Genomic DNA, 16,249 nt, shown 5'->3' on the forward strand with positions numbered 1-16,249 from the left:
TCAAGTTACTTAAACGACGACATACTAGGATTATAAAACATCTAGTTAGTCCCGTCTTTAATTTTGCACATGTACGCATCATGTCCGTAAATCCAAATATGTAGCAATTTTGAAAATTTTCGATATATATTAGTAATTGAGAAACATATAAAAATTACTTTCTCCGTCCATGAAAAATAGAACACATTTGTCATTTTTGGTTGTCCGCGAAAATGAAAAATAGAGCACATTTAAAAAAGGAAAGTTTTCAACAACCTCTCTCTTGCTTTTTTTCATTTTCTCTTACTAATAATATGAACCTCACATTCCACTAACACTACTTCTCTCCTACTTTTTTCCCTTCTCTCTTACTTTTTTTCCTTCTCTCTTACTAATAATATGGACCCAACATTCACTAACACTACTTCTCTCTTACTTTTTTCCCCTTCTCTCTTATTTTACCAATTCCATATTAAAGTCATGTCATTCACAAAGCGTCCAATTTTTTTGTGGACGGAGGGAGTATAATATAATATGTCATTTTATTAAGCTGTGAGATTAACTAATTAAACTTATGATACTTCTTCAATCTTCTCAGAAATGATATAGCTGAGAGGGATAAAAAGGTAAAATTAAAAAGGAGTACGAAATTGATAGGTGGCGAAAATGAAAAGAATTGCTGTGGGAATCTGCTTTTCTTAACAATTTTTTTCTTAGATATTCTTATTAAAGTTGAAACTTTATCAAATTGATGTAATTTTCTTCACCTTTTAAATGATGCCATCAACTGCAAATATTTGCTTGTCATCAAATGAATCTATTTCACGTTAAATTTCTAAGTTTGCATTTCTTATATGGTACAATTTCTGCAATTATTTGATGTGATTGTAGAATTCAACCAATTCGTATTAACATAGAGAGAGCATTGGGGCTGAAGCCCATATACAAGCTTCTTTCTTTATTTATTTTTTTAATTATAGATTATTTAATTTATTTAAATATTATGTAAATTCTTGTGCAAAAATTCCTATTAATAATCTCAATCACTGAAAATTATATTTTCAAAATATATTCCCTACTAATTTTTTCTGCATCTTTTCCGGCATACCAGCATATCAAACATGTTACCATACTCATTTCTAAACGTGAATATTAAATTATTAGCTGACAATAATATTACTGTTCACCACTATTTGAATTCTCTCCTCTTTATAACTTGTGTATTCAAAAAATCATTAGTGGAATAACAGAATATACCATGTGTTTAATAAAATTTATAACAAATTTCTCCAATTGATGTTATGTCATTTAAAAAGTGAATATCTTATCTCACAAGATAACTACATAGTATGTTATTCAATATTTCAATTAAAGTTAGGTCCACTTGATTTCCATCATTCACCAACTACTACTGTAAGGTCCAAAAAGCCCCTCGTGGCAAATATATGTGCACCAATATATATTACGTAAAAATATTCATGCAACATATCAAATTTATAGAATTCCAGTCTTACAAGTTAGAAAGATTGAAACTGACTTTTTTCCCATTCATATAACAAATTAGGTGATCGCTATATGGCCTGATTAATCTAGCTATTTTTTCAAATGGCCTAATTTCAAAGCAAGTTCTTTGTAACAATATTAGTTCATTCCTTTTACATATTTCGAGTTTGAAATAGATTTTGATTCTTCAGTAGACGATGAGCAAGTAATACAAGAATCGGTCCAAACAAAAGAATGCACAAGCAACAAAGATAAACATATACGAACAAACAACAATCAAGGACATAGTTGAGTGATATCAGATATTGAAGTCAAGATTGATACCAAGTTTGTGTCCATGTTCTCCAGTCGTGCACTACGGTCTTTGCTTGTGTCTTTGTGGTGCCGGATGTTTCGTAGGTCGATTTTTTGTTGTATTTTTTGACGTTGCTTATGTTTCTTAGACTAATTACGTTGTTGGCGTTGTTTTGTTTTTTGTTGATTGTTTAGGATGTTACTTGTGGTTTTTGTTTGGATTTTTGTGGTACGGCATTTGACCGCTTGTATCGAACCCTTGATCGTTGTTTGTCAGGTCGAGCCTTTTCTCTGTTAATCGAAAAAAAAGAGACCCCCAACATCAACAAAAATCAAGAATACGACCAACTAATGCCCCTGATCAACAAACTCACAACGAGAGGATGAGATAGAATCACTTTGGTTTCAAAAGCAAGAAGAGAATTGATCTTTTAGTTCTTTCATAACCAGTTTCTTACCTTGAATAAATCCTCACACAGTTGCCCTCCCAAAAAATCAACTTTTGTCGGCATTTGTCTCTGGACACCAACCTTTATTTTACAAACTAAACCTCTAAATAATGAGTTTCATCTCGGCAAAAAGCGAGATTCTAACGCCGGGAATGAAAAATACGTGCAGTGAATGGGATGAAAACACCATATACTACTATTCTAAACTAAAATAGTAAAATGTCATTAAAACTAATTCCACTTACTATTGTAAACCAATTATTAGATACGAGCAACAATTTTCCAACCATATACTAGTATTTAACAAGTTACTTAATGGAAAAATAGTCTCATTAGTTTTTCAAAATCTTTTACTAACACAATTCAACAATATTCTATTCATAAGTTATAGTCGACAAAACAAAAGAAGGGAATCTACAAACTCCCTTAAACAAAAATACAAACAAAAAATTTGAATATAACTTGATGTTGGGGCAAGCAAAAGGAGTGATACATCATATACACTCTTTAGAGCACCCACAACCGTGCTCTTGCCAGCGGCACGGTTGTGGGCCCGGGCGGTACTATTCATGCCTGCTCTCTGGCAAGAGCACAACACCCACAACTATGCTCTTCCGCAAGGACGAGCACAATTAATATAAAATTCAATTACACAAAAACATTTTCATAATACTAAAATTCATTAAAAAAACCACAATAAAAATTACAAATTACAAATAAAATAAAAAGACATAATTAAAATCCTAAAAATTAAAAATGGAGATGAGAGATTGAAGATGAGAATGGATATGAGAGATTGAAGATGAGAATGGAGATGAGAGAATGATGATGAGAATTGTGTAGTGAAAGTGTGAATTTTTGGGAGTGAAATTGGGGGTATTTATAGATGAAAGTGTGTATTTTTGGGGTAAAAAAAATGAAAAAAAAAATTAAAAAGGTGTAAAAAACGGTTATAAACGGATATATTTTTTTGGGGAAGTGAATTTTTTTTTATCGGTTTTTTAATTAAAAAACCGATTTTTTAAAAAATAATAAAAAAATTTTAAACTCAACGGCTATGCCGTTGACGAATGGGAGGGCGACACGTGTGCGTCCGCTGGCACGGACGTGCTCGATACATCGAGCAGCGCCGTGCCAGCGGCGGTCCTTCGCCTTGCCAACGGTGCGGACGGCGGTGGCAACTTTCGCCACCGCTGCGGATGCTCTTACTGATGCTTTGTCCTAAGAATAAACCACATGTTTGATTTATTTTACTAGAAAAATAAATTCTACTGAAAATTTTGATGTAGAAAAAAAAGGTATTTTTCTAGTATTACTCCCTCCGTCCCTTAAATATTGTCCCACTTTTACCCGACACGGATTTTGAGAAATGTAATGATCAGTGAGTTGAAAAAGTTAGTGGAATGTGAGTCATACTTTTATATATTAGTTTTTATAATAAAATATGAGTAGAAATGCGTTAGTGGAATATGAGATCTGCGTTAGTGGAATATGAGATCCACTACCAAAAATAGTAAAAAAGTGAAATGGAACAAATTTTGTGGGACGGACGGAAATAGAAAAATGGGACAAACGTTCAGGGACTGAGGGGGTATTATTTTTGGTAGGTGGTTTGGGCTTCTAGAAGATCGATTCATGGACAGAATAGACTAAAGATGCCTTCATTGGCCCACCTTCGAAGCTTCTAAAACTCGTTAAACTCTACCAACTCCTGATTTGAAATGATAGACCGAAAATAAAACTAGATTGACTCCAAAAGTTAATCAATTAATGAAAGGCCCCATTAATAATTAATGGAATTACCATTGCATAATACTGCTAAAATATGAAACTAGTTTTTTTGCTTTTAGTTTGTTCAATCCTACTTGATAAATAAAAAGCAATGAAATTTTACTTAATTTGTAAAATCACAATTTTACCCTTTATTGAAGTAAAAAATCATCATTCCTTTCCTTCTAGCTTCTATTATCTCCGCTCCCTCCCTATTGTATTATGGATCTGCCACATGATGATTTTGATGTTTAGTGACAATGAATTATTAGTATATGCATATAAGTGATAAAATAGACTAATACGATTAATTATGAGTGAAAATAAAACGTAGTAACATAGTAGTACTATTTTAAAGTAACGTACAATAAACTCTAGAAAACGGATATTCAAAAGAAAAATTCGACCAGAGTCACATCCTATGACTATAAGGCATCTCTTTGCTAGTGACTATAAATCTATAACAGTATGCAACTTCAAACTTTTCTTTTTGTCTTGATATCATATATCTATGTTACCCCAATATTCTTTTCTTACTTGGAAAATCATATTAATTACTTGTTAGTGCAAATTTTAGGGTGTGGCTTAGCTTTTTTTCTTTTTGACGTGGTATAAAACATTCAAATCAAAAGAATGACGAATTAGGAATGCAAAAACAATTCATAATTTAAACTATAAGAAGAATAAAATATATACAGATGTTCTACGTATCTAAAATCATTTATAAACAATAAAATAGAAGCAAATGAGTTGGACACGTGCATGAGTGCAAGGGCACTCTCGTCAATCATAATCCACCAAAGAGTAGTAATTTGTCTCACCGCGGCTTTAAACAAAAAAAAAGTTCCAATAATAAACTCAAAATTGATTGTCCTTTGATTATTAGTTTTAGAACATCACCTATGTATATATTCATAAATTTTAATTCAATGCCATTTACTGTGTGTGTGCGTGTTTATTTTTCTTCCTTTTTTTTTGAAAATTTAGTGTTACGTTTGAGTATAAGTTAGAAGAGAATGATAGTGCATGGGGTTGACCTGACACAGTATGTAGGTTGATCTAACCATGAATATTGGTCATCCACGCAAAACTAAAGAAAATTTGAAAATGTTCACCAACTTTAATTACATAATTAAGACTATGAACAAGATTTTATAAGAAATTCACTATTTACAATTATGCTATTTTTCTTACGAGTAAAGGCCAAAATTGGTCCTGAACATATAGTCATTTTACGATTTTAGTCTTAAACATTATCTTTTGGATTTTTTGGTCCTGCACATATGGCCATTTGATCATTTTGGTCCTGAACATATGGAAATTTGATCATTTTGGTCCTCCGTCAACATTTTCGTTAAAAACTAACGGTCAACATTATCTTTTGGATTTTTTGGTCCTGCACATATGGACATTTGATCATTTTGGTCCTGCACATATGGAATTTTGATCATTTTGGTCCTCCGTCAACATTTTCGTTAAAAACTAACGGTCAACGGCCGATTTTTGACTAAAACAATGGGTTGGGTCGGGTCGTGTTTGGGTCGGGTTTGGGTTACACGTTAAGAAAAAAAATAATTATTTTTTATTAATTAAAAAATTATAAAACTTTAATTTTTAGTTATTTTTGTTGATTAAAAATATTATAACGACTAAAACATGATGTTATTATACGATTTAAACATGATATTACACGATAAAATAAAAAATTATCAAATTAAAATAATCATTTTTTAGTCAAAATAATAAAATTAAAGTATACTAATATTAAATCTATATAATAAAATTAAATAATTAAAAAATTATTTTTAATAAAATCTAAGCATAATATTTTCTTCAAATTCATGAAAAAATTAATTAAAAAATACTATACTTTAATTTTATTAATTAAAAAATATTAATTAATTTTTTAAGAATATTATGCTTAGATTTTAACGAAAATATTATGCTTAGATTTTAAGAAAATATTATTTTTTTCTTAACGTGTAACCCAAACCCGACCCGACCCAACCCATTGTTTTAGTCAAAAATCGGCCGTTGACCGTTAGTTTTTAACGAAAATGTTGACGGAGGACCAAAATGATCAAAATTTCATATGTGCAGGACCAAAATGATCAAATGTCCATATGTGCAGGACCAAAATGATCAAAAAGATAATGTTGACCGTTAGTTTTTAACGGAAATATTGACGGAGGACCAAAATGATCAAATGTCCATATGTGCAGGACCAAAAAATCCAAAAGATAATGTTTAGGACCAAAATCGTAAAATGGCTATATGTTCAGGACCAATTTTGGCCTTTACTCTTTTCTTACTTGTTGGAAAATCGGTAATTGTGGGGATTGGTATAGGACTTTGGATATATTAATAATTAATTGACATTTATTCTCTATGAAATGTCGTATCGCGTACTTATAAGTAAATAACATCTTAATATAACTTTGATAAATAGATGATCAAAACTTTGACATATGGGTTAATATTGATTTGTGTCCCCAACTTTAAAAGAGTAATTAATTTTGCTCTCAATTATCCATAACAAAGGTGTGGGCTAACGCGGTTTCCAACATAAATATCTTAGCGAAATATTTCGAAGAAAAGTAGTATGGCAATGATCAGTTTCTCCCCCTATTTTTTCCTCCACATAAATATATAGTCATTGTTTTTCACAACCATTCATGTTAATAAAATGAATATTTCTCAATAAACTATATATATCGATAATGGTATAGACAAATATGAAATCAAGACTTCAGTCCCAGGAAACACATGCAGTTAACTATACATTATTCCCTTTTTTAGGGTGGCTTAAGTGCTATCTTTATATGTTAAAGAATGATAATGATTTCAATGAAAACGTCACAAGAGGCCAAATCCCATTATCCCACTACTAAGAAAAAAATTATTTAATAAAGTCACATTCAATAGTAAAATAAATATAGGATGGATCCGAAAGTCTATGCAGTTTGATTGATTAATCATTGGTGGTGGATTGGTTTAATAACCCCAAGAAAAAAAATGAGCCTTTTGCATCTTATAATAAGTATTAAAGAATTACTTGTATATAGGGGGTAAATAGAAGTTGGATATTGGGAACCATAAAACAGAGACATGTGGTAATAGGTATGCCTTACAATCCAATGTGGCAGACAAAAGAGTGAGAGAGCAGTCCATGATAATGACACTAATATGCATAGTAAAATATAGATTTGTTTTCAATAGAAATATACATATATAATAAAGTGATGTATGTATTTGTTGAATACTGCCTTTTTATTTTGTTAGACCTCAATACATAAACAAATCTCCTAACAAAAAAAAAAAAACTCTACCCTGCTCATTGTAGAAAAAGAGAGAAAGAATAAATGGAAACCAAATAAGTAGAACTTTATACTTCTAATTAATAAACTTTAAAAACATATTTCCTATCCAATTAAATTTGAAGGCGGTTGAAGAATTAGATTTCTAGAGCTTCTTTTTCAACTGTTCTACATCATATAGAATTAAGTAGTGGGCTGCAAGGCCATAACATCTAATGAAATGTTGCATATTTTATAGTTAACTTTGGGAACTATAGTGATTAAATAAGGGATTGTCAACAGAATCGCCCTAATTCTTTTTAGGGTCATTTGCATGAAAATATAAATTTTGAGGTTTTATTTCTGGTTCATTCATCGAAGGTTCGTGTATTTACGGATAAATTACTTTCTTCTACTTAAACGACATCGTTTTAATACTAACCACTTTTGTCACACTGGCACTTCTGATGAATAGGTCAGCTTCAATTTAAAGATAATTAATTTTAGGCAAATAATTAGAATAATTCAAAACTATACATTTTGATTAAAAAATGATAATTTTGATGAAAAATCAGCAAATATTGAAAATTAAGTAAATACCCCTTTTTTTATTTTAATTTTAATTTTTTTGAAGTTGGCATTTCAAAGAAGTTGTAATTTTGGCATCCCAAGGCCCAGATGATAACAGTGCATTCATTATTAAGGTCCATTGAAGAAAAAAGGCCCACAAAAACTACTGCTACTATTATATAGTACACAAACTCAAATATTAAGCTAAAGAAAATAGGCCCATAAAGACGCTCATCAATATATGCGGATATCAACTTTAGCTTATTTAAAGTTCGTGAGTTTCTGGCCTTTTCCGTTTTTGTTTTTATTTTTATTTTCAAATTCTAATGTTGTAATTTTTCGTTCTCTGACTTCATACAAGATATACAAAATTGGTTAGTGATAACCACATAAGAGCATCCACAATGAGACCGGACTTCACATAGTCCTCACATAGCCTTCACACTGCCACATCATCAGCACTAAAATTCTCCTACCACATCAGCTGGACATCAAATAGCCCTCACATAGCCTTCCCACTAACTATCCACATCACTAATAACAATTATATAATTTAATTTAGGGGGCTGCATGCCGGGTGCCCACCCCGGCATCATCTGCTGCCACGGGTACATGTTGTAGTACCCGGTCATCGGAGGCCAACCACCTTCCCCAGGAGCCGGGAAATTCTGGGACCCTACCCCGGGAGTCGGGGGAGTCTGAGACCCTACTCCGGGAGTCGGGGGAGTCTGAGACCATCCCCCGGGAGTCACTGGAGTACCTTCATAGTTGTTCTCCATTGCTCGTTATTGATCTTGTACAGAAAGAAAGATAGAGAGAGTACTCGTTAAAACAAGTGGTGCGAATGAAAATGACGTTCAAAGCGCGTATATATAGTGTTTTCGAAAAAAAAAATTATTAAAAATTAAATTCTGACGCCGATCCGGGGCCTACAATGGCGCCGTGAGGATCGGCGTTAGAACCGGCGTCACCACACGAATCGGCATGGGCACGCCGAAATTGACGCCGATTTCACCGACGTCGGTCGCAATGGTTCGGCGTCAGAACCGGCGTCGGCGAAAAATCGGCGTCGCAGTTTTGACGCCTCCATTGCCCTGTTCCATTATACTTATTACTGTTATTATTATTCTTGGAAGTGATGTAAAATGTGGCATTAATATTTTGAAAAAAGCAAAGATTTTGAGTCAATACACAATAGGAGTGGAAAATCGTTTGGTACCTAAAGGAATCAGCGATCTCATAATTGAATAAGTGGGGGAAATTCCCGCCGCGTCAACGAAGTCAAACAAATAAAAAGTCTAGTTTAAACGAGTCTTGTAATGCTTCAACTTATTGCTACTTGAACTAGGCTCAATCAATATTTTATAGTATTATGTCATAAACTAAAATATTTTACACATGCACCACTTGGAAACCATTTTCATATTATATAACGGCATAAAATAGCAATAAATATCACAATTTACCATATAATTACTCGTTTTATGCAATGCCAATTGTTTTATTTTTAACATTCAACAATCAAAACTCAGTGGATCGGAATAAAGTTTTAGCATTTGAGGGAGTATATTTTGTTCAGAAACAGTGTTAATTTAATTAAATACCTCATCAATCAAGAATTCAAGATACACTATTCAGTCAATTTTATTTATTTTTTGAGAGAGTGGATATTCATCATTGCTATCCATTGAATTCAACGTGGTCGGCCAGTGTCAGTTCTTGAATCACACACGACACCCACATGAAAATTGAAAAAAGTAATGATAATAAAAGGGAAAAAAAAGTAATGATACATTATGAGACCAAATACAATGAGTAGGCCAAAGGCGTATAGTCCCTAACGCCAAATATGCACGTGTTCTTATCTAAGTGGATATAATGCAGAGAATAATATGGAGGGAATATTAAGATAATCTAATTTAATGGGACTTCATCAAGAGTTTTACCTTCAATTTTGTCTGATTTTGGTGTATTGATTGCCTAAATAGGGCAAGGATCTTGCTTTTGAGATTTTTGATTTGGCACTTTCCATCTTTCTTTGCTCTTTTGGAAGTGTGATGAAAGCTCCCACGTCAAAGGGAAGATGAATTTAATTAAATTATTGAATACCTACCTGTATACAATAGAGTGGACCAAATAATTACTTTCTGTTCATAGTGATTAAAAATTAATTTGTATTGTTGATAAGGAAAAATAGTACTCCTACTAGCATTCAATTTAATTCTATTAGGTGTTGGAGAGACACATAACATAAAACTTACGCGCATGACGTGATTTAGGTATTACAAAAATGATTAAACAAGATTTTCTTATATTGGAGATCGTTATCAACTTTTCTTTTTCTCAAGGGCCATTGTTATCAGTACTTTCTCATCACTTTTATAAGGAAAGTTGGATTAAATTAGCAATATATTGCTCGGTCTCCCGGAAGCAAGCAAACTGCTTCATTACTAATAGTATCAAAATAGTCATTACTCATTCATAGTTTTTAAAATTTTATTATAATAATTTAATAGTTCTGCTTTTTTTTTAAAATTTTGATATATCTAAAATAATAGTTTCTTCCATTTTTAAAAACATAATCCACCATTTCTTAATTTGTATTTTATTCAATTAAGTTCGTTAAAAGAATTTAACGGAAAAGGTTATAAATAGTTCGCCCTTATATACAGTAAAAAGCGTGTACCTTTACACACAACCACATGCTCTCGCTCGCTCTCATCACATCCAAATCCAATATATAGGCAGATATCACAACTCGATTTTTCACTTCCACACACACACACACATAACAAAGAAAATATGCTCTTCTCATCGAAATCCAAGTCAAGAACAGTTCACCACTATCACGATGAGAGAGATAAAGAAGACAGCGGTGAAGCATCCACTTCTCTAACAGTTTGGACAAAATCGCTCCTTTACAGCTGCAGCGGCTTCACCGTCATCGGCTCCGACGGCCGTTTGGCCTATCGGGTCGACAACTACAGTTGTCGACCCGATCATACCGTCCTTATGGACGGTTCCGGCAATCCCATTTTCACCATCTGCCGCCGCAAGGTATACTACTTTTTTTTCAATTGGATATGAATTTATTTACAAAATTTAGCTCAAACCATATTGGAAATTGTCGCATCCCAAAATTTAAATTTTGTCATATTTCTTAAAACTCATGCCAATCCCAAACGAGAGAGACGAATGGAGTAGACTGTCAAAATGGAAACATTTCAAGTCAAATGTGACATCTCAATCCGTATGCCAATACACATTATGCATTTAGGGAGATCGGATTTTAAGAAATGTGAATGAATGTATAGTGTGAAACAAGTTATTCTAATTGAATATGAGTTCTATTTTTATGTACATTAGTTTATAACGAAATGACAAAATTAGACATAATGACACATGGAATGGTACTAGTTAAGTTGAATGGGAGTATCTATTTAGTTTAATCCTTAAAAGTGAATTGCCCATGATTGCATGTGTAAAACTAAATCTTGCATGTAAAATAAATCACATACACTAATAAAGTTCATTATCTACTTGGAGTTGTAATTAATTAAACTTTATTTTGATAATCTGCAGAAGCTAGGCCTATTGGACTACTGGCTTGTCTACGAAGGAGATGTCTGCAAACACAGCAACAACGAATCGCAGAAACCTATGTTTTATGCGAGGAAAAATATGAGTCTGAGGCAGACAAAAGTGGATGATGTGTTAGCCTATATTTACTGTGGGATGTCGGAAAAGAGATGCATGTATGTGGTTGAAGGCTCATTCAGACATCGATCGTGTAAGATTTTGGGAGAATCGGGGAGAGCAGTTGCAGAGATTAAGAAGAAAGAAGCCATGTCCAAAGGTGCATCTTTTGGTTTAGAGGTCTTTGATTTAGTCACTAAGCCAGGTTTCCTCTGCAGATTTGCCATGACTATTGTGTTATTACTTGACCAGATGTACTCTTAAAGTTGGGGACACAAATCAATACAAGTTTTGTTCATCTATTTTCACTATTATTAGTTCAAATGTTCCATATCAATTGAACCTCATCTGAAATTTATAGACTACACAAACTTTCCCTTTTACAAAATAATAGTAATAATAATAATAATAGTAGGTAATTCTTTAATTTAGAGATTGTTGGAATAAAATGGAGTGATATTTTTATTATTTCTTCAATAAGAATTTGTGGAAAAAAAAATTATGCCTTATGTATAGAAATAGAATCACATGTGTTCAAAAAAATATTTATAATTATCTTCTGTCTTAAGCCCGCGGGTCCATTTATCTTGGATTAAACTTTTGGGCTTTTTTTTAATTGGACTTTAATAGCGGAAGTATATATAGTCCATTACGATTAATGAGTCCACTTACAAAAAAGTGAATAAGAAATAATTGTTTCATTTTTATGCTTATTATTATCAGTATCATAAAATTTGTTATTGCAACAATTTTTTTTACTTAAAGTTTGTTTTATCTTTCAAAATAAATATTTTTTTGTAAGATACGTGGGTAAAAATTGGAGTGCGTTTTTAGCTAGGAAGCGAGAAAGCGGTAAAATGAAACAAGCGTTTTTAAGCAGGAAGAAGAAACTGCGGATGCAACTAACTTTAGGTCATAGAATTACAATCATATCATAAAATAAAATATTAATAAAATTAAAAAATATATAAACACGATGAAAACACAAAACGTTGAGTTGTTGTTGCACACTCAAAACCATACGCCGCTCGTGTAGTCGCCGCCAACCTCCCACCATTTCTGCGCAGGCCTCTCTCTTCACCCTTTTCATGCATGTCTTCTACCTGGGCTGCTTCTCTTTCATCACTAAGTGCCATTTCATAACTTCTTTTTGTTTTTTATTGCTTACTTAAGATGCACAGGAGTGTTTTATGTATCTTCTTCCTTTTTCTTGTTCAATTATCTTCTTGAATTTTTAAGGTTTTGGGTGGTAATTTGGGGTGTCTCTTTTATGTGGGAGCTGCATTTCCTTCATTGTATAACTTCTTTTTTTTAATTTGTGTTGAGCTCCTTGTTTAATTAGTTATTGGTTTGATTATGCCATCCTGTTATTTCATGAACTTGATCTCTACTTTCCAGTTTAAAAGATTCTTTTTTTAGTTACATCTGCCATTTTCTTATGATTAGAAAGAATTCATTTTTATTTTTTTGTGTAATTGGTTTAATTATGGTTTCATTGTGATTCTTTTTGAGTAATTTTGCTGAGCTAAAACTTGATATAATTAGCAGAGTTTTTGGTTGGGATTAGTTAGTAGAGTCAAGATTTAGCAATTCAGATGTTTAATAATTAGATGGGATTGTGGATTGTTTGAATTGGTGATTAACCTTTCAATATGCTAAAATCTTTTGATGGTTTGGTTTGCTGTGTGTTGTGTGATTTATATGTGATAAATTTTGAATGTAAGTAGAATCATAGGACACTTTGTATTTCTTTTATTTGTGCTCTTTTCTATGTTGAAATGAATACCCTTTACCATTGGGCTGCAAATTATTTTTTACTACTTGTAAATATTAGACTCGAAGATGTACTGGAGGCTTGAAGTGAAATAAGATTACTGGCCTTTTGACAAGTCAATGTAACTCTTAGATATAGTTGGTGAAGAAAATTATTTGTTACCATTAACATGTTGATTATTACTATATCCTACTTTGTGTTTTTTGAATAATCTGAAGTTTTTTGAGCCTAATTCTCCCTTGAGACCAGCTGAGATGCTCGACAACTTCTACACATATATAACAAATGTATGTTGTGACTAAACTACATGTTCATGATTTTAGGTGTGTATATTATGGAGGACAAGAGAACAGAATATGCTGTATAGTAATGAGCTTTGACGGAGCCGATTTTATTATAATGTACAAAAAGTTAAGAGAGCAGTTCAAGATCTTGGTGATAATGGCTTGAACTGCACAAGTATAGGAACATCTAGAAAATGTTGGCTGGCAGTTATGGATCTTTGAAGAATGCAGAGGATGTTTCTGTTGATATACTTGAACTTTCGCGAAGCAGGGACCTCAAGGTGGAGGCCAAAGAGGACCCTGATGCCACTGAATATTCAAGCTCATTTGCCGACACAATTTCTGGAAATGAGAACGGTTCTAGTTTGAGTGATGCTGAAGTTGAATCAAAGTTAATTCCTGACATTTATTTGGCTCCTGCGTGTGATGGATTTGGCACCGTCTTCCCAATAAGGTTTGGTTTGTTAGTTGCACATTTTAGATTTTTGCGTGTGTGCATTGCAAGAACAAGTTTATGAGCAGTTCTTGGTGATGTATTTCGTGTAAGTGGTAATAATGTCAATTGTGTTCATTTCCGTGTGCTAGACACAGATGAAGCTCATTCTGTTTATTATTTACTCAGGAAGAAAAAAATGACTGCTCATTGGAGAAACTTCATACATCCGATAATGTGGCGATGCAAATGGGCAGAGCTGAGAATAAAGGAGTTTGAGTCACAAGCATCAAAATATGCCAGAGAGGTTTCTGTAATTGACCGTGGGAAACATATGTCATTAGATAAAAAAACAGTGGAACAGTTGGGATCAAAGTCACTGCCATTTCCGCTTCAACGTCACAGAAGAAGGCCGATGAAGAGGAGGAAAAGAAAAAGAGTGGAGAATACAATTGATATTACATCATACATGTCAAATCATATCCTTTTCTCTGAGCGAGGTTCGATCTTCTTTCTTATGCTATGTTATTCACACTTGTTATTCTTATATATTACTACAAAGAAACCATTCAACTGATAACTCTTACTGCAGAAAATAAGAGGCCTGATCTGGATGGAGTTCCTACATGGGAGAATAATGGTAACTCATTCATGTTTGATGAAATCCCAAACAAGCTAATAATTTTTGCTTTCTTAATACTCCTATATATTTACAGATATATTGGCAATTTGGGTATGTTGGTTTTTAAACATCTTTAGGTTGGTGATGGTGCAGAAGGGGTAAAAAGAAATGATAACAACTACAACAATGATAATTGTTGATGATTGATGATGATGACGACGATAATTTCTTGGTCATGAAGCTGCCATTATTCTTTTTAACTGTGATCTCTATTATTTTGTTTCACATATTGGGTAAAAGTAATGGATTGATAATGATGATGACGATAATTTCTTGGTCATGATATCGTTAGAGAGAACGTATGTTCGATTATCATGCTAGACGAAGATAATATGTAACTTTATTTGCTTTGTGCAGACAAGCATACGGGAAACCGTGATGAGTTTGGCCTTGACGATGATTATTCATTTCATGAAGAAAATGATAATATCTTAGAGCATATCCTCAGGAAAATCGAGCTTGTGCATACCCGGGTTCATAGGTTGAGGACTCAACTTGATGTAGTGCTGATAAATAACGCTAGCAGGTTTTCTTCCTCTGAGAACTTGAGCCAACTTATGGGAGGTGATGTACGTAGCCCTACATTCTCTGCTTGCAATGGAGATACGGTCTCTGCTGGGGGCATGTATGCATCATCTCCGTATATAGGGGTCTATGATATCGGGGATTTTGTTTTACCCGACAGTCCAGAAGTTTCTAGCTTTGGAGAGCCTATCGCGATTCCTGATATCATTGAAAGCACCGTTGGGCTTCTGTCCTCCATAGATGTCACACAACATCAAGCCCAAATCGGAGACTCATCTGAAAAGGTAAGACAAAATGCACTCTTCCATCATCATGTTGCTTTGCTTGTTTCCTAACAAAAACTATGTTGGTTTCATTCAGATTGTGGACAACATCCTCGTACAAAACGAGGCAGCTGAAGTTGAGGGCGCCTTCAAAGACAGCCACAACCAATCCGCTGACAAGGCTCAGGACGCGGAACACAGTGGAGAGGAAGAGAGCAATAGCAAGGCCTCCGTTTTGGCTGTAGAGGCAAACACTTTGAAGTCATGTCTAACCTCACAGATACATTTCCCTAAGAATAAGAGGAAGCGGGGAGAGCGCAAAGCAGGTTCTGGGAATTGGAGTCGCCAGTGCCCAAGCGAACCTGACAGCTAACGAGAAACACGGTTATTCGAGCCTGAACTATATCTCCTGCTATGCTTCGAAATGCTATTTCTGTGCGATGCAGGCACGCTTCGAATGGCCCCTTAATTTCTGTAGCCTAGTTTTCTTATTCATTCATTTGTGGGTTCTTTGAGCCAAGTTGATACTTCAGTTCAGGAAGTGCAGCCATAATGCTGCAATGTATTATTGTATGTGTAGGCTGTTTTAGTCATCAAATAACTGCTGAATTCCAGTTTTTGTTTGTTACATTTCAGTGCCTCAAATCCTTTGTTTTAGAATAATCAGTTATTGCTTATAAATCATCATGTGTACCAACCAACAAATTCAACCTGTGTAATTTGTTTTAGAA

General features: G+C 33.4%; 2 protein-coding genes across 2 annotated transcripts; both read left to right on the plus strand.

Moving 5' to 3' along the window:
* The first annotated feature begins 10,598 nt into the window (after positions 1-10,598).
* LOC121784030 (protein LURP-one-related 17-like) lies at positions 10,599-11,874 on the plus strand. The gene is made up of 2 exons (XM_042182214.1): positions 10,599-10,918; positions 11,444-11,874. The coding sequence occupies exons 1-2, from the start codon at positions 10,664-10,666 to the stop codon at positions 11,819-11,821; spliced, it is 633 nt and encodes a 210-aa protein (XP_042038148.1). The 5' UTR covers positions 10,599-10,663; the 3' UTR covers positions 11,822-11,874.
* Positions 11,875-12,571: 697 nt separating this feature from the next.
* On the plus strand, positions 12,572-16,146 carry LOC121783768. The gene is made up of 6 exons (XM_042181943.1): positions 12,572-12,686; positions 13,655-14,069; positions 14,238-14,548; positions 14,641-14,688; positions 15,088-15,539; positions 15,616-16,146. The coding sequence occupies exons 2-6, from the start codon at positions 13,810-13,812 to the stop codon at positions 15,889-15,891; spliced, it is 1,347 nt and encodes a 448-aa protein (XP_042037877.1). The 5' UTR covers positions 12,572-12,686; positions 13,655-13,809; the 3' UTR covers positions 15,892-16,146.
* The last annotated feature ends 103 nt before the right edge of the window (positions 16,147-16,249 follow it).

Source organism: Salvia splendens, chromosome 21, assembly GCF_004379255.2.
Source record: "Salvia splendens isolate huo1 chromosome 21, SspV2, whole genome shotgun sequence".
Classification (NCBI taxonomy): Eukaryota; Viridiplantae; Streptophyta; class Magnoliopsida; order Lamiales; family Lamiaceae; genus Salvia; species Salvia splendens.